The 19,888-nt window shown below is 36.9% G+C and overlaps 1 protein-coding gene across 1 annotated transcript in view; it reads left to right on the top strand.

Annotated features, from left to right (window-relative positions):
• The window catches only part of SPAG17 (sperm associated antigen 17), a 91,806-nt gene that overhangs the window by 33,732 nt on the left and 38,186 nt on the right, over window positions 1–19,888 (top strand). The window contains exons 15-24 of the mRNA XM_069784734.1: window positions 952–1,040; window positions 1,711–1,827; window positions 3,380–3,534; window positions 7,831–8,015; window positions 9,645–9,739; window positions 11,054–11,287; window positions 12,499–12,610; window positions 13,170–13,298; window positions 15,259–15,372; window positions 19,342–19,550. Of these exons, the coding sequence (XP_069640835.1) occupies window positions 952–1,040; window positions 1,711–1,827; window positions 3,380–3,534; window positions 7,831–8,015; window positions 9,645–9,739; window positions 11,054–11,287; window positions 12,499–12,610; window positions 13,170–13,298; window positions 15,259–15,372; window positions 19,342–19,550 (1,439 nt within the window). The remainder of the gene's footprint in view (window positions 1–951; window positions 1,041–1,710; window positions 1,828–3,379; window positions 3,535–7,830; window positions 8,016–9,644; window positions 9,740–11,053; window positions 11,288–12,498; window positions 12,611–13,169; window positions 13,299–15,258; window positions 15,373–19,341; window positions 19,551–19,888) is intronic.

The following is a 19,888-nucleotide window of genomic DNA, read 5'->3' as shown; positions in this document are numbered from 1 at the left end:
AAACATAGCTGCCAACATTTTAACACTTTCATAGCACAAAAGCAAATACCAGGAAGAGAAAACATTTGCTTTCAGATTTCTTAAATCTTCTAAAGGCAGTCAGTAAACAGGTCTAATTTCCTAGAGAAGCAGAGCCTAAAGATATCTGTCTGGAAGCTGAGCTGGTTACAAGCCACTTATGAACAAATACTTTCTGGAGTATTTTCTCCCAGGAAGAGTATTTTTCTTGTACGCATGAATTTTGATCAGATATCAGTGATCTCTGCCCTAACTCAGGGCATAAAGAATTTATTTCAGAAAATCATGAAAATATAGAAGTTAAAGTTTCCATGTGATCCTGTTCGTATCAGGTGCCCATTGTAACAATGGAATGACTGGTCAGATCCTCAGGAGAAGTAATACTCTGTCAGTAGCTTATAGAACTCTATAAATCCAATGAATTTAAAGTTTAAAATTTGCATTTTTCAAAAATGTGTGAAAATATCAAACCAATTGATTTTGCCGCCTTTTTTTTTATGTCATCTGTGCAAGGGAATGCTTGTTATTGCTTCTCAGTATGCAGAAAAATGGTTCTTCGTGTGTGAATCTGGAGGACACTTCTTAAGAGTATTTCTTATGGTTTTGACCATGCAAGAACAGCATAGGACAGATAAAGAGGATGATTTGAGTAGGTCTTATAAAGTGGGGGGTTTTTTGTTTGTTTGTTTGTTTTATTTAACTGTCTGGCAGTCTGGCACTTCTTGTCCCTGGATTTTAAAGTGCTCTTTGGGGAAAGAAATGTAGCAGAGCTGATCATGTATTTATAGGACTGGTATCATAAAAGGAAGCTTCCAACTTGATGGTAATCTCATCGGGGGTGGGGGGGGGCTAAGGAAATTGCATCACTCTGACCTTAGTGTTTAGGGATGAAACGTCTGGAACACTTCTTAAAATTCTGCTTTCAATTTCCAGGACATACAGAAACAAATGGCAAAGGTGGAAGAGATGATCTGACTGATCCTGTTTTGAACAAAGAATTAGATCTTCTTATTTCTGATATGGCAAGTGTAAGGAATGGAATAAACTGTGCTCTATAGCATGAGACAACAGAAGATACCGTTCAATGCCAGGACGTGTTACTGGGGATTCCTTTGCAATGCTCCATGCAAATGTTAATTTTGTGATGTTTGGCAAATAGCACCGTAACTTTTAAGCACTATGAAATCACTTTCTTTGAATTCCAGGGTGATGGGACTTGGTGAAGCTACTAATGACAATTCTATGCTGGTTTCACTGAATACCAGGGGACCAAATACTAGCATGAGAATTTGAGAGAAATTGCCAAACTATGTTATGCTAATAAACTGTGTAGTTTGGCATCTTCAGAAACACCTGTCTGCCATACAGCCCTGGATAAATATAGCAATTTTAAAATTACTTCATAGGACATGTTTAAATATTCATAATTGCTTACAGAACTCAAAAACATATAACCTAATAATAAAAATATTTAGATTATGTTTGCCATAAAAAAGCCAAGACCAAAAACCTTTGGGAATAATTGTGTTTTTTATTAAATAGTGCCATACGGGTCTACACATGTGCAGCATTATGCAGTTAACTGTGATGCAAGATGGGATGCTGTCTATTAAGTCAACAAGATTACAGTTAATTTAATACAACTGATACTGAAATGTTGATACTCATTATTTTGTTTTGGTGTATCTTGAGGTGAGTCCAGAAAATTGTGGCCTAGGACCAAGCTTAGAAGAAATAAAAAAGACACAGAGACGTTGTTTGACAGACTGGAGTTTCGCTGAGCATTTTCAACCCCATGTTCTTCTTCAGGTATCTGTGAACTGACAGTCTTACACGTACAGTCACCCCTCAGAATGCTGTACAAAGTATTAGTAGCAGAGTACAGGGTGTTTCCTTGCTAGATAATTGATTCAGCTTTATCCCTTTTACGTTTTTACCAAAACCCATTGTTCTTTAGCTACTTTTCAGTTTCTTGTGTGAAATTTAGTTTGTAATGGGTTTTTACTTCCTAGTTTGGCCAAACTGCAGCTGTCCTTTTTGGTAGTGAGTCTTTTGGCTAAAAGTGTGATGGAGACAAAATGATCTTGCCCTTAGGGTTGATCCTCTGTGGCAGTTATGGGACTCATTAGTGCAGGTATGTGAAAGTATACTTTGCAAATACCTATACAGTATATATTTTATGGGCAAATAGAAAATTTTGTTGTAATGGTAATTCACCTTTTCAGGGCTACAAGCTTCATTTATAGAAATCTTGCAAGCTAAAGACTAAAACTTACCTTGCAGAAAGACAGAATGACAAATGTGAAAGATAAGTTCAAGTGTAGATGGTTTAAATTGGTAGGCATTCTCTTGGGAGGAGTGGATTATTAGTTCCTGTGCTGCCTTGAGCTTTATATGCTGCAATTCTTATTTGATCCTGACACATGCTATGCATGAGTGAAGGAAAGGCTGCTTGGAGTTTTTCAACACCATGTTAGTATCACAACTTTAAAGTCTGGTCATACATTTCAGTACATGGGGAATTCCTTCTTATGCAACATAAATAGCTAATACTAACTGAACTGTCAGTGATTAGTGAATCTAGTCAAAAGATACTGATGGAAAATAACTCTAACAGAAAATAACTTTTTATTGCAATGGAAAATTACATTTTGTAAGAATATTTCTTATACTATTTATCACATCTGAACATAATTTCTACACCAGCTGCTATTAAGGTTTTCATTTTTAAAGAGAATATTTGTTGATATGGAATTATTTCTGTTTTACTTCAGTTGCATAGTTTTGTAAAAATAATAGTTTAAAAGAAGCCTTTCTTCTAGCTATAACTAAAATAAGTTTCAGCCTGCAGACAATGTAAACATTAAAAAAGATGGGGCAGTACAGAACAGAGTGGAATAATGTAGAACACAGTAAATCTCAGAGATGTACAGGTTGTAGTATAGCAAATCAAATACCAAGTAAACTTAACTGAGCCCAAAAAAAAGTAAATTTGTTTTCTTTTTACCTGGTATACGATAGTTCTGCTTTTATTTACTATTTATTAATTTAAAAACTGTATTATTTAAATTTGTTTATTTAATATTTAAATTTATTTGTGTATTATCTAGCCAAACTTTTCCATTCATGGTCAATCTCAGAAAGTGGAGCATAGTAACTGCCGCCTCTTAATATGAATAGCGGTGGAGTTTCAATTTCCACCTGCCCAAACACTTCAGATTGCTGGAATCCAAATGCTTTGCATACATCTTGTAGGAAAGAGAAGTTCTGAAGCACCTTTTGCTAAAAGCTGTGCCGTGTAACATCTGTACATATGCTACTGTCTGCAGGGAGGACGTACCTTTATTTCTTTCCTTTTCAGGTTCTTCATACTGCATCCCAAGAATATAGATGTATTGATTCCTTTTATCATGCCCAAGATAAGTCTTTGCTAATCATTCTTCACAATCCTATGAATCAGTATCGTTTGTGCCAAAAGACTTGGGATATTGCATTGCACTCTAATGTTGGATTCAGGTAATTGATTTTATCTTTCATGTCTCATTCACAGTCATTTTCAATTAAAGCCTGCATGGCTATGCTTGGGGCAAAGCTTTGAAATTAAAAGCTATCACGGTGTAACACATTGATGAGAACGCAAGTCATGCAGGTGGAAAACAGTGCTATGTGAGAAGAATTCTACCGAGACAAAGCTTTCCTGAGTGAGGAGAACTATGCAGTAACTGTATGTGACTCCTTATCACAAACTATAAAAATATATAGAATGCACACATACACGAAAAGTCATATTAGGGATATCCACAGCAAGAAAATTACGCTGAGAACAATTCAGGTGAGGGAGTTTAAAAGGTAAATTCTGTCTAAGAATGTACTTATCAGGTTTTTCAACTATGTATACATAAATTGGGTGAGTGTCACTGGGAAAATACTAGAATAATTTTTTCACAGAATACCACATTCTTCTTAACTCCTTGACACTATCTGCTCACCAGTTAGAGGTATGCAGGTGGTTGATGTGTCCACTATTAGAGCTTTTGTCAGTGGACCTATTCATTTTGGAATACATTTTTGCACTGAAACAGCAATATAAATGATGATGTGGATCCAACTGCTATTCCAAATAATTGACTGAAAATAGAATATGTGTCCATGTGATGATATGTAAAGAAGTTACAATGCCACAGAGAGATAGCTGAGCTATCTTTAGCCATGTTACTCTGGTGCTCTATGGATTAATTAGATTTGATTTATCAAATAGAATTTCAAGCAAATTATCTAGTGGACACCCCCCACCCACCCCCAATTTGTCTGCAGGCATCCCTTCCTAAGTGCAGTACCTCATTTATCAGAATATAGGAATCTTTTAATGGAAACTTTTGTTGATACCTATATATTTGAACAACTTTGAATACTAAATAGGCAAAGTGTGCCTTCCTGAAGACATATTTGTACTGTATTTCATATCTTTGCTCTCAGTCAGGGAACTCTGTGTGAGTCCATCTCAGCTTTCCAGGCACTTAGACTTAAATTATTTGCCATGAAAAGAGGCTGTTGTGATTAGCAGTGACTGGGACCAGAGCCAGAAGAGATTTACCAGCAGAAACACAAAGTTCCTTGGAGAAAATGCTGGCTGGTTTGTGGTTGTTGGGCAAACCCACTAAATGCCTGGTCAGTCAATTTTTTTATATGTATATAACAGCTGAAATCTTCCCCAAAAGATAGTGAAAGATGGTGTGTTCAAGTAAATCTGGGTCTTGCATTCAGATACAACCAGGCAGAGGGTCAGTGGTCTCAAAGTCTGTTACACAAAGTCTGTTGCAGCCCAGAACTGTTTACTTTGCAGGCTGTTCTTACTCTTCTGCAGGACACTGGACATTAAGGGCCTGATTGAAGTTGCTTAAACATAAACACCTGGTGCCAGTTTAGCTGCCTGGTGTAGAACAAATTGGCTGGTCACCTTGAAAGGGCATTGAAATAGTCAATGCAATGCCAGTTGAGAAATGGGAAGACCTCTCAATGCAAACAAATGTTGCTAATTTTGCATCCAAACAAGGAATGAAGCATGTTCTCTGGTAGATGCGTTATAATTGAGTTGAAGATGCAATAGCTATATGCTTCCTCCTTCTTACTCTTCCACATATGCTGGAAACAAGGCTTAGACATTAAAGATAGCTTCTGCTTGGGGCACACCATGTTTGTTCAGTGACAATTCATCAGGTTCTGTTTCAAAGCAGCAAGGAGTTCCTAAAAGAAACTGGTACAAAGGCTAACAAGAAAGTTTGGCTTTGCTCTTGTTTCATAGAAATATTCAGTGTCACTGCTATATATGCTGCTTAGCATCTTTGAAGAGCTATGGGCTCTCATTTGGTATCTGTTATGTGCTATCAATACCTGTCTTTTCTCTGCAAAATAATCAGCATGTTTTCTGACCTTATTCAACCTTTTTGCTAAAGATCATTTCAGATTTCCAGACAAAGTATCATAAATACTTACTAGTGTATGTGTCCAAGCAACATAACACCTCTGTGGAAGACAGTCTTTAAATACCTGGAGTGCTTCAAGCTGTTGTCTGCAATTTAGCTTCCAGATCCTGCTGAGTTACCAGAAACAGGCACAAACCCTACTTATTAATTAAGCAGTACTATTACTAGTTTTTACCTTTGTATGAAATAACTGGCTCCTGATGAGTTTAGTAACAATTTTTCCTTTTATTAAAACTACTATCATTCTAATTTGGGGGATATATTTAAGAGTCACACTTTCACCACAAGAGAATTACAAATACACAACAGACGCTGTGCGTGACTATCTCTCTGTTAGGAGTTCTCTACCTGTGTTAACTTGTTACTTCTTTATTGTGACATCTTCTAGACCACAGACCTGCTTTGTAGGGTTGTTCCATAGTTGCTGTCTGCAATATACTTCTGTTACATGCTAATCAGTTGGTTACAGTGGGTCCTGTTACAGCAAATTCTCATGCAAGGGGGAAATGCAGTTTCTTACGTTGCAGCAGCTTTTGCTCCTGGAGATCCCAGTTACCCCTCCATCTTCTCTATGGAGATCAGGTCCCATAGTTCATGTAGAACACCCAAAAATTCAGGAATTGTACTGTTCAAAGGGTGGGCAGGAGGAGGTTGCATGTGAAATCCAGTGGATGACACTAAGTGGATCCAGAGGCATGGGCACATGTACCTGCGGTGATACATGTATATAAAATATTTCAACTCTGGTTAGGATAAGTGGCCACTCTTATCAGGAAGCCAAATGAATTCAGACATTTTCAAAACTATTCTTTTGCTCAAAGTTAATCTTAATGACATTTGTTTAGTGTTTCGTAGTAAACACATTACACAAGTTACTGGAAAAGAATAATCCTTTCTGAGAAATGATTCTGAGTCAGACATTGGCAGTAGTGACATCAGAATACATATTAATAGAATGGGTATTTTTGACTTTGAATGACTGTTTCATTGCCCTAAAATATTTTCCATGCGAATAATCTCTTTTTTATTTATAATGTATATTTGTCTTCAAGTTATTCCAGTGCTGGCAACTAGGTTCTAGCCTAGTTTTGCCTTTTGTTTTCAACACCTTTGTTTTTATAGCTTGTACACTTTTCTTCAGATACAAGCAGAGTCACCTTGTCCCCACTGGGTATATGATCAACAGTTTCTCCATGCAAGTTTCCCAAAGCAGGCTCCACCTACACTGCAGAAGCTGGGAGGGACTTTTGTATCTGGAAGCTGTACCTGAACTGTATATATCTCCAATCTGTGTAAATAGCCTACATATTAATTCTCTGGGATGTATAATGTAATGCTGCAATAAGAACTTTAAAACTGTCATGAGGTCAACAATCGGTTGTGCTGTCTACATGTTCACAACCAAAAACTGTAATGCATACAGAGCTTTTGAATACAATTGAATCATCTTGAACTTATAATTGCAAAACATTATGAAGACACAACAACTGAATCTCATGCATTCTTTAAAAGCCCCTTGTAGTTTTGTACACATGAAGAAGTTTAGTTTAAAGAATTATTGTAACACTCCAAACAAGGGGTTGAATGGCAACTGCATATAAGACATCCAGGCTTTGTCCTACCTTGGAAGCAGTTGTTCACAATGAACTATTTTAGCAGTCACTTCAGACACTTTTGGAAGATGAGACAATGCAACTACAGATACCAGCTGCAAACTCTGGATCAGTTTGTCATTCAGTGCTCACTTCAACTTAATTGTTAATTGTAAATATTCTTAATGTATGCCAGGCTACATTGCACTGATTCTCTAATCTGGATTTGGATGACAATTTCCAAACACCTTTCTTGTCACACCGATAAAGAAGAGCTAGAAATTAAATAAAATAACACCTCAGTTGCTGAACGAACAAATGAAGTGTATTCTAAAAGACAATATCAATCAATGGCAACTCAGAAAATAAGTTATCCTGGTGGTAACACAGTAAGGAGGAGAATGAACCTGAAACTTTCTTAAACTGAATGTCTCTGTTTTCTGACTTTCTGGATTTTCTCTAGGAGCAGATGTTCTCTGGAAGACAAGTTTCTAATATCTCTTTGCAGAAAGGATAACCAAAATCCGAAATGTAAGATACATTAAACAAATACCAGCCAGGCAAAAGCACCAGCTCCTGTAAAAACTGAGAGAAACCCTCTCAAACGCAAGCCTTCTCTCAGAGGTTATAGAATAATATTTGTATAAGAAACTGAGAAGCCAAGTGATCTTGTTTGACCTGAAATCATATTAGTGAAAACTGTATTATGGTAAATAAAGGAATGTTGTGCTTTTCAGGAACTATCTCGAGCTGGTGGCCAACTCAATTGAAGACTGGGTGAAAGAGGAAGAAGTCAAATACCAAGAAGAGAAGATGGCTAAGGAAATAGAGTTTCTTAAACTGAAAAAAGCCATGGCAGAAGGACCTTCTGAATTGTCTGCATGTGCTGTGAAAAAAACTGGCTTCCCTAAGAAAGCTGAAAGTGGGTATCTTTTTGTTTTATCCTAGAAAATTCATTTTTCATGTTGAGTGTTGAGACCCAAGCCTGTTCAGAGCAGAATTGCGCATATGTTTTTTATAGGGTAACCTTGTTTTGTTATCTGTATAGACATAAATATGTTTTGAAATTAATTAAACGCACATATTTAAATATTCTGCATCATCTTCTGCTCTGAAAACTGAGACATTTAATGTCAGTTTACATTTACAATACCTGTGTTTTAAGGATTGCATACAAATACGAATCTCTGTTTAGATGACTGAACATATGAAGAGATGAGCAGTAGTTAAAGTTGGCAACACGGTTCAGGAAAATTCCTTTTTAAAAAGTCAGGATAAAGGCTGGAAGACAGAAGCTGTGGGCTAGAAGCTAAAACTGGAAACTGGAATTGAGTAGACTGTAGAGCAAACTTTAATTATAAGCAACATTTTGGGTAGTGAGAATTGTAAGCAGTTCATACAGTAACTGTTGAGCAGGCAGCAAAATCTGAAAACCCCTTTTGACAAAAGAGAACTTTTGTCCAAATTGTCAATTTTTGTATTTAAATGGTATTAACAATGATTTATTGGTATTTAGCCTTTGCTTTGTTCACCTTCTTTGAGAATGCACTTTGAAGCCTTCTAGTACTAGCAGTTAGCACTTACAAAAATAGGAATGTTAGTCCTCAACCCAATTAACACATCTGATTATAGTTTGGAAACCAAAAGGACAGTTATGACTTCTAAATCATAATTTGTACCTATGTAGCTGTCACAGGAGCTAGATAGAATCTTGCCCATGTGGTGCCTCATGACAAATAGGATTCATGGAGAAGTTCACTTGCTGATAGAAGTTAACCTCTAGGTGGGATGTGCAGGTGGGAAACAGTGTCTTGAGGTGATTTCAATTTCACTGGCACTGCTGTAACCCACACTGCAATTTCTACTTTTTAATACAAAGTAATTTAACTAGAACTTTCTGGTAGTGTACTTGAATTCATCTTTTCTGGCAGGTAAATATTGGGTATCCAAGTATGATATAAAACCACACACCTAGAGAGAGACCCTTTTCATGAGTCATAGATGCTATAAAGCCCTAATATTAAACAGGGGATATGGTAAGTGTTTCTTTAGTGAAGTTTCGAAGGATCAGACAGCATTTATTCACATTTTTTGTCTTGAAAGTTTCTAATATCTATGACTCCGGTATTGAACTGGTTAAAGCGCTGGATCTGAATTCTGGAACAGTGATAGTAGCAAAAATAATAAATACTGTTTATTGTTTATTCAGCATTGCTCATCTGCATAAAAAAAAACTTGTGGCAGGAGCAAAGCCTTCAACAGCAAGAAGCAGAGTGTCAGTCTTTAAATATGTTGATATATTGTTTAGCATATTTGTTCCCCAGTTATGACTATCAGGTAATCCTAGTTGTCAGTCTAACCTGAACAGACTTTGTATTTTATCTCTAAAAAACTTTAACATTTTCTTTATTCTACTTTTTTACTTCTACTACTTTCAAATATATATTTTTCTATTTACTTGCGTTTCTATTATTTTTATTTTTCCATTTTTTAAAATTATTCAATTCTCATATATTTATAACCTCATTTATTCCTCTTTCATTTCTCAAAGGCAGCACATCAGGACCTGAGAGCGTAACGGAGACCATTCCAGAATCTCAGTCCAACAATGAAAAAAGTCCTTTTGTCAGAGAAGGTTCTCTAAAGGTAAGGCAAAATATGTATGTTTCTGAAATGGACTAATTAACACCACTTTCCCAGGAAGGTAAGCCTTCATTCTACATAGGCTTGACTCAGTCCTCTTAGTTTTTCTGCTCTTGGCTATTTTTTGTATACTTTATTTCTTGTTTTCTTTAATTTATTCTTTATTGATTCAGTTACGTTATTTTCTTAAGGGAAGACTGTTTGGAGTTAGACTAGACATTCCAAAAGCAATTTATAATTGCAGTACTAGGAAATGAGAGTTATGGATAATATCCTACTTCTCGTTGAAGTTTTCTCATTATAAAGCTATGAAAACATAAGATCCAGATTCATGGAAGTGCTTATGTACCCAACTCCTACTTTCACTATCTACAGCTCTTTGAAATTAAGGAATCTAAGTATGGTACCTCAGAGTTCCTTATGACAGAGAGTCCCATTTCATAGATGCGGACCATGGTCATGCACTACAGATGAATTGACCTGCCTAGGTTCACACAGTAAGTTTCTGGCTGAGGTAGGAGTTAAGCACATGGTTTTTAAGTCTTACCATTGGCACTACCAATTAATCTGCACAAATCTAACTTAATTGATGTTGTACTCCCCTGCTTTTTTTGACTTCTCACAGACATAGTATGTCTCATCTTTCTTGTACTGTGTAAAGCTCTGCACTTAAAGCACTGATACTGAAATGTAGATATGAAATGGTGTTAACCAATTCCTGGGTACTCAGCTTGAGCTGGCACGGCTCAAGTTAGGCTAATGTCTAACTTGTAACTGTGCATGCTTACCATTTCTTCCAGAGAAGTGCTTGTGCTTTGGTATGCTTAGAACATAAAGTGCTACAAAGCCCTGAATACTCCGGAAAATCTCGGATGTCTTCCTGATACAAGTTGATAATTCTGGCATTGATACCTCATTCCTTTTTCTGTAAAAGAATACAATCATTTTATCTCACAGTTGCATTTGGGGAATAAATTAATACCAGTGATGCATTCTGATTTGGTGATAAACATTGTGGAAGAGTGCGCAACAAAATAATCCTGTTATGACTGAATGTGTAAGATACAAATAATCATGTGATATGTCTACTGCGGTCAAGAGTGACTGATCCTGTGGATTGAATGAGTCAGTAATTTTATGCAAAATATAGTGTGCAATATTGTAAAACTGTAGACAAGTTTGGAAAGCATATCTTAGAGTGACTTAGAACATTGGTTCCTTTGAGTTTGTTTACTCGTACTCTTTTCAGCATACATATATGAAATATCTTGTAATACAGAGAACTACAGTCTTTTGAATTCCTAATGTTTAATGTAGGCTTGGAAGGAGGAGCAGGTCCGATTACTAGAGGAAGAACAACTTAAGGAAGACAAAAAAGGAAAAAAAGAAAATTCAGGAGGTAAAAAGAAAGGACAGGAGATAATACACGAAGAAAGTAAAGGTTCCAACAAGAAATCTTCCGAAGAGAAGTTTGAAGATGAGCCAGCAAAAGCCCCTGAACTTGAGGAGGATCCCAGCATTCCAGAACCACATTCTGAAAAAGTTTATAAGGTAAGGAGTCGTATTATTGCACCACATTAGGAAAGTGCTAACTATTTATCTATAGAGTCAAGATTACAGCAAAGCTATTATCCATTGTGAAATTGGGAGTTCAAGGCAAATTAAGCCTAACTATATCTTGTTTAACTCTATCATTTTAGCAGCAGATCTGTTACTAAAAGTTTTGGAAAGCAGTTTCTGATGTTTAAGATTATCCTACGCAAGACTATTTAATTAACTTGGATGGGTTTAGTATATATGACATGAACACAAAGATAAGTTGATCATGTTTTTGTGCCCATGGAAAATATGTTTATGGGCTGAATTTTGCCTAAAAATGTGATTTTCAAGGGAGAGGGTAGGAAAGGGGAACACAAAGACCTGTTCCAACTCCCGTATTCAGGGACTACTAGACCTAGTTGAAGTTTTGGCTGCTCACATTGGAAATCAAGTAAAAGGAGTTCACTGTTTCTTCCATTTCCCGTTTCAAAATACATATTCTTGGAGTGCCCTAATAGAAGTTATTCTGCCTGTTACACTAACAGAGGGGTATTTCTTACAGAGGGAACTCTTCACTAGTTTTGTCTAAACAGTTTTTAGGCAGTTTGCACTGCTTTGCATTTGCAGTCTAAACCTTGCATCCAAAACTTGCGTAGGTCAATATATTTTTGTCTAAACTTGCTTGGGTACAGACTTCAAACTTAGAGATATATAGCATTTCAGTCTGAACTTACTTGAGTATAATCACCTAATTTTTGCGAATTTGTGGCTCTTCGGAAGGCACAGCAATCTAAGAATCAGATTTACAGTGTCTGAATTCCAAAATCTAGAGGGCGGAAAGCTGAATCTTTATCTGTCCTTTATCTGATCCCATGACGTTGTACTTTGTCTCTTTGTACTTGGCCAGAATTTTTCTTTCCCTGCCATTATATGTTAAGCCACCAGTCTACTTGCTACTCTTCAGTTTCAGTAATGGCTTCATACCACTGAAGGACCAGATTCTGCTCTCATGTGTAACAAGTTACTTCAGTTAGTAACTGAGAAATTATTTGGATATGACAATAGCATGCTATACATTTGCTAAAGTTGTTACTACATTAGTTAAATATCTAAGCAAAAAATGTTGACCAGAACAGTGGGATCCTGGTGATCTGTCCTTCATTTACCTCTTTCATGGCTTCTGCCTTTCTCATTTATGCATAACCTAAAACTTATTTTTCCAGTTTCTTGGCTACAATACAGGGGAGGATGTCATTCAAGTATCAGGAACTAGTCAATATCTTTTCCCATGTGATGGAGGACAGATTCAAGTAGAGAAGATAGAGTTTGTAAAAGGTGATTCTTTAATTCTTTAGACTTTGTTTTGACCCAGTTACTAACTGATGGCATAGTTTCTTAATCCATAAATGCCTTTTCATGTCTCAGTGGTAGAAATTCAGTTAAAGACATTGTAAGTGTACTATGTAATTCCATATTAGCCTCTATCACTTCTAATGTTTACATTTTCATGTAGTGTGTTAACAACTGATAGATAAATAAAGTACCAGAAAATTAGAAATGGAGAAAAATCAGTTTATATTTATCTGTTAAATGGCAACCAATGCATGATATTTCAAGAATGCATGTTCCAATAATTTGTCCAGTCAAATGCAAAATATCTAAGCAACAGGGTTATTCTGCAGCCTCTCAGATCCAATTGTCAGGAAGTTTTTGAATATTTAGTCTAAACTCAGCTAACAATTTTGTCTTCTTGATCTACTACTAAGCAATTCAGTCCACTTCTGAGCAATTTTCTTTTTTGTGTGCTTTATAGCTGTAGGTGCAGGGGTTTCTTTGGGTGCAGGGCAGTTCTGAAGCCTAGTGGGAGTAATAATAGTATTCCGTTGCTTTGCAGGTCTAACTTTGGTAAAGGTGAAAGTGATAAAAGACAACCACAATTTCTTCATTCATATCACAGACCCCAAGAAGAACTTAAAAGAAATCGAAGTGCAAGAAATTAATGAAGAACAGAAAACTAGATCAGGTTAGTGGGCTGACATCACTAATATAAAGAATTACTAGTGTGACATATTTAGTAATTGGATGCAAACCTTATCAACTAACAGAAAATAAGTTCCTACTAACGGCAGAGGGTAAATAAGATCAGTGTTCTGTAAATAGAAGTAAAAATCCAGTTGTCTGACTTAAGCACTATGTAGCTTACCAAGATGTAGAAGTACAGTACAGGTCAACAGGTGTAAACCAGTCTCTTTTCCAAAGCAAGGAAATTAATGAAAAGAATCACCATTCCTTAAGAAAAGAGTCTTTATTGGAGGGCCCCCTCAGATCTTAATGTGGCCTGGGAAAGCCTAAGAAGATGCAAACTGAATCGTGTCCACTCTGACCAGAATAAATGTCTGCCCTTGAAAGGGAAGATTTCCTCCTTTGAACTGGACCTCCTTTTGTGGGTCAGATAACCATAGCATTAGTGCCTCCTCAAGACCTTTGCTGTGGAAACAGATCTTTCTGCAGTTCAGCAACTTCTACTGCTGGTTGACATGTTACTAACACTCAGAAGGCATGGAATCCAAATCCTTTCTGAACCCAGGCAAGAGCGTTTCCAGGAAGAAAGCCAGTCTGTAACAATTTGCATGCATGTTCGGCAAAAGCACTATGGAATTGCTCTCACTGAACCGAAGAGTATTGGATAAGTATAACTTTTGGTAGGTGTGTTAGCTCTTTTAATCTTCATCACTATTGAAAAGCATCCTGCTCTTGCTCCTCTCCTTGGCTTCAGCTGCCACCAGTGATGTAACTGTAGGTTGTCTGAATAGAAAATTTGCATCCCTTCCACAGATGAGATGTTTCTTGTCTGCCCTTCTGAAAGTAGACCTGTATCATTCTGGGGTCTGCCAAATGATAATGTTAATCACCAGTGTGCTAGCAGCTGAGGCATGTTGTATTTGCTTGGCACGAGTGGGAGGCTTTCCTCCTGTGTAAGCAGGAGTACCTTATAGAAAGGCAGTAGGGAAGAGAAGAATCAATCCACTTGGCAGTGGCTGAATGATAGGACAGTAAGCTTTTAATGCAGTCAAAATGGCAAAACAGCATCCTGCACATGGTAGTCACCAAGGAACATTGCAATGACAGACAGTAAATAACAGGAGACGAGGTCTCAAATGTGTGCCTTGCTGATGAAAGAACTGGGAGATGGCTGGGTGTTGGGTGCCTGCCTTAACCTTCTTTTCTTGTCTTCTGTGCTGCTCCTCACAGTTTTAAGAAGCTGTTCCCCATACTGGAAATCCCAAGGATTTCCTCTAACCAGCAGAATATTTCTTTAAGGCAGTAGGAGTTGAATTAGATGCAAGGCAGTATCCGGTGTCACTGTCTTGGAGGTGTTGCCTTGCATAGTTCCTGTGGTTTTCAAGGATGACATACTCATCACATGACATCTTGTCCTGCACCTCGAAGTGAGCTTGTCTCCTGATCCACTTTCACAAGCGCCAGACATATCTTTGGATCTAATTTCTCAATTTTTTCTCCTTCCTTTTACTTTCTCCTTGAGGTATGGTCCCTGTGACAGTAGCTGAGAGACAGCGACTTGATTAGTGCATAGGCCACACGTGATAGGAGTGAGTAGTTCAGCATTCTTGTCAGCCAAGTAGGGAACAGAAACAAGGGTCCTTGACTTGAGAACTAGGTTCTTTTGCTGTTTAAATTCACAAAGACTTTTCACTAGTTGTTGCTATTAAACCTGTTTTTACACACCTATCTAATTAGAATGCAATTTCTAGATGAAAAATCACAGCTACGTTACACAAAAGTGACTATTATAACTACCCTATGAATGGAATGATAAAGTTTTCCCAGTCCTATATTAATCTATTTTACAGGTTAGTCATCCACACTGAGGTGCCACTATTCTCACCAGTCATTGGTTTGCTGTTCAGGTGGTTCTGGTATATGTTCCTATCTTTAAAATTCATTCAATTTTTTTTTTAAAGGAAAATTGAAAAATCAAAAGAAAGCTGTGAGCAAGTTTGGATCTTTTTCAGCCACCTTGGAAAATGGAATCCAGCTGTCCCTGAGCTATTATGGACCTACAGGGAAGACAGCAGGTAAAGTAAGCAAATAAAAGAGGATATTTGAGAACCATAGGGGGAATTCTTTTTTTTTTTTTTTTTTTACTTCATACACTACTTAACCCAATAATTTCTTGCATGCAATTCTGCCTTTCTCAGCAGCTGTTACTACATGGTGGGGTATTTTCAGCAAGGCTCGAGATGAGATTACATTGTCAAGAATATTCTATGATTCAAATTTCAAAATGGAGGGAGGTCTCCATGCTTTTTTACTTGCTGTGAAAACAGAGCAGTGCAGGGAGAAACTTGCAAGTATTGTTATTAAGTAGCCCAGCAAAATCAGCCAATTAATTTGAGTCAAGGAAAATGTGATTTGCTGAGGAGTCTTCTTGGTTTTCCAAGAAATAATATTTTTGTAAACTTATATAGGTGATTATGGAACTTTCATTTTATGTTAGGAATTGGACTTTAGGTTACAGTTGTGCAGCCATAATGAGGGATTTCTCTCAGCCTTTCAATAAACACATTCACCAACTGGAAGCAATTGCTTCACAAAACCACAGTGAAAATAGCGTCTGCTTTTACCAAGAGCTTTTTGTTTCCATTACATTTGAAAGGCCACTGAAACCATCATACGGATAAAAGTGAAACCCTCCTCTGATCAGAAAATAAACCCAGCATTTTTCAGCTCTTAAAATATGAAAACATTTAATTGAATGCATCTTTGTGTGGACTGTGGTAAACCATTCAACTATACGCTCAGTTTTAATTATTCAAATACATTTTACAAATTAATTACTAAAAAAGGCCGCCTTAAACTTGGGCTAAGAGAGCACTCACAATGTAGTGGACTGTGAAAACTTGTGTTTTGGCATAAGAGAGACATGTCTAATTAAACACCTACATGTCAGCTGTGGTGTTCAGGCTTTTTCACATCTACCATAAGCACCCTATTCTACATTAGAATAATCCTTGCCATGTTGAGCTTTAGTGCAGTGCTGCTGACTGGCATTCTTTGGTTGTTTGCAGTTTTTCTACAATCACTTGCTTATGTCTAATTCCCCTTGTGGGTGTTTGATCCTAAGTGCTCAGAAAAATTCTGATGAGAAATATTCTGGCTTAGACTATTCTCATATGCCATGTATCCCTAACGTAGAATGGTATGCCATGTAATCCGCAGTTTCTCTCCACTGATTGGTTAAATTGGGTGCACATTACTCGTTTTCCCTGCGTTACTGAAATAACTTTCTGGAACCTCTCTAATTCTCATTTTTCTTATTGTTTTTCTCATTTTCTCTCTTCCATCTTCCTTTTAGGGAAGCTAAGATGAAAAAAGGCATCAGGGTGTTTGCCAGCTTTATGCATCTTTTATATTTCTTGGTTAAATGTTAATATTTGTTTAAGTTTTGAAATATTATTTGTTTCTCTAGCATGACCAAAATCTAATTTCAGACTTGCTTATGCCTACACCTTACAGCCAGGCTTAGAAGTAAGCTCCTCATCTCTTTGTGAATCTGGCACTACTTGAGCACCCATGGGGCTTTCACCTCTGGGTATTACAGAACCTTTGCACTTGCTCTTTGTGCCTTGACAAAATTATGAGAGTGTAACTCCCAAGTGCTAGAAATCTGCCTGTGTGTGCAGGAGGAAGGAAACCTTCCTTAATCTGACAGTCCTCTAGAATTTCCCATCTCTCTCAAGATTTCTGAAGACGCTTTCCCTCAGTCTCAACAATCTACTCTTTTTCATTGTTACCCTCAGACACTATGTTCTCATTTTTCAGGGTAACCAGCGTAAAGGGGTAGGTGAAATTTTGTTAGCGCTCTAGAAAGTAGTGTCATCTGAAACTGAGCATGCTGCACTTCAGAGCATGAGTAGCTGTGAAGAATAGCTCCCCTCACTATATATAAGATCTTGCTTATACCCAGTTTGTAGTGTTCACGTGGGTATTTATACTCACCTGACAAGACAGATTACATTCACTAATGGTTTTATTGGACAGTTGCCTTCTTTTTGGCTGTCCTACTTCCCTGTAGAGCCCTAGCTCTGTCAAAGTTTATTAGCCAGCTGTTTCTTCTCACCATCCACCTGGAGATGGATACTTCTACTTGTTTATTCCATGGCCATGCTGTCTAATAAATGTGTATCAGAATGGACCCCATGGAGAATTTTAACCTTTCCTATTTTATATAATTAGCTGAGAATTTCTCTCTAGCATATTACAAATAAAACAGACTTCCAATAATCTGTAAAAGCCATGCAGCACAAATTTCAGTACATGAAAGCAGAGCCAGCTATCAAAGCATCACGTTCTCATGCATCAGGCATGCATCAGCTAATGAAAATGAGGATTTCAAAAATCTTTGTGGGAACCTAAATTTCCCTTTCAGGCTAAAGGTCATGGATATATTCAGATATCTGTGTGTTTCCCTCATGCTGGCACCAAGACAAAAACTGAGATCGAAGGCTTGTTATCCATGGACTCCTAAATAGGACTTTATCACTAGATGATCTAATAAGTTTCTTCTAGCCACAGAGTCTTAAATTTTGGGTCATCTTCGCAGTTGCCATCCAGAATCATCTGTAAGGCAAATGAACATGCAGGCAGCCTTTCTAGTAGTTTAGAACTTGAAGGTAGCCTCTGCATTTCCTTATCTGCAGAGCTAAAACCATCTATGCCAAAACCTTTCTGGAAACAGTGGACATAGTAGCACTTAGGCCTACCTTTTATCTTTTTCAGCCAAAAATATACTAACTCTTCACCTACATTACAGAAAATGCTATGATCTCACACCAGAATGGTTCTATTAGCATGCTTCCAGATGCATTTCTTTCCTTCTTCTTCTGAGTGTGATCTGGGTTGCAATTCGTCAATGAGTTATTTAACTTCTCTTTGCCTGATGTATCAATTTTCCCATTAAATAATATTGTTTATTGGAAGAAGCAGAATTAAAACCTAATTTTACCAAAACAAAAACAAGGATTTTTGGAAGTCTTCCTAAAGACGTTCTTCAAATGACTGACTTGTCATTAAACTTCATACTTCATAGAAACTACTAAGCATATCAAGCTTGCTTTATTTTTAAAAAGTTTTCAAAAGGTGGTTTCTGAAATCATCATGTTTTTCTCACTGGCGTTTTCAGTTCTCATCTATATGGGTATGGTTAAGATGTGGATAATAAGTTGCTTTATCTGAGGTAATGAGTTCTCCAAAACAAACAAGAATTCAATTTCTTAAATTGTCTGGATGGGAAACAAGGTGTGATTTCATGAGTTGTAGATTTAGGACTTAGGCTGCTGTCAAGCAAGAAAAGATGATTAAAAAAAATCTTTCAAAAAAGTGTTAAGGTTAGAGCTGGCTGGGTTTTTCTGACTAAAGAGAAGTGTCAGTTCATTGAAACAAAAATGTTTTACAGGAAATCTTAGTTTGTATTAATTTTATTTTGAAGAAACTGTTTTGGAAGGCAACTTGACTACTTCTTATCAACATGCTTAACAGGCTGCCCTAATGCTTGGCCTTTGAGAATTGGGAGAGTCTTAGAAAGATTCTGATGATCTAGACTTGCTGAATCATTACAGCAAAATAGAGTTATGTAGTGCAAAACTGCTGGAGTTGGTCCATGCTGGATCAGCCCATGATAAAGCATAACAACAGTGATCATTTCCTAGATACTAGACTCAAAATGTGTCTACCTATCTAAGTATTCTGGAGGTAAAAGAGAATTTTAAAAAAAATGTATTTTCTATTTTGAAGAGGCACGTGATGACTTGTGGGAAACAATAGTTTCAAGACGCCTTTTAGGCTGATGAGTAGTCAGTCTATGGAAAGATTTTCTAAATAATTTCGTATATTCAGTCCCTCTATGTGAAATAATAAACTTCCGCACTGAGGTTATTATTTCAAAGGTAAAAATTAGTGTACAAAATCTTGTTAAAAAATAAAATGTGGCCATCTACATTTATGAAACTTAATTGCATTTAAAATATTGCTTTTCCCTTCCTTAGATGATAAACCAGATCCTGTCTTAGCAAGAATTCTGGATGTCCCTTCTGTTCATATTCCGACCATAATTTCTCCTGTTACATCAGCTTCAGGAAAAAAAGAGAAGTCCGTCAAACAGAAATCAGGAAAATCTCTGTCATCTACAAAAGCAAGCCATGGCAAAATAGGCCCTGCACCATCTGATGACCCAGTAAAGCAAGAAGAAGGAAAGGTGAGAGAATAGACATTATCCAATGAAGACAGAAAAGAAACAAACAAAAAACTGAAATACATAAACTTATGTAACAGAAGCATATATTCTTCTCAGAGGGCTTTGAGCTGTGCCTTAACAAATTCCTGACAATTGATGGTGCTTCTAAGGATATGTTTTACTCTTCTAGTTGTTCTCAGATGCATATACTGGCAGCTGCTAATGAAGCTAGCCTTTATAACTCCATGATGTAGAGCAGTGTGTCTTCCATGGTCCACATACTTTTGTCAATTTTGGCTTTACGGTTACACCAGTTATGTTATTAATATCTCAGTGACTAGAACTGCTCTAGAAATTAA

The sequence above is a fragment of the Haliaeetus albicilla genome, chromosome 6 (genome assembly GCF_947461875.1).
Source record: "Haliaeetus albicilla chromosome 6, bHalAlb1.1, whole genome shotgun sequence".
Classification (NCBI taxonomy): Eukaryota; Metazoa; Chordata; class Aves; order Accipitriformes; family Accipitridae; genus Haliaeetus; species Haliaeetus albicilla.
The sequence above is the reverse complement of the archived record's forward strand: the minus strand, read 5'-3'. Positions and strand labels throughout refer to the sequence as shown.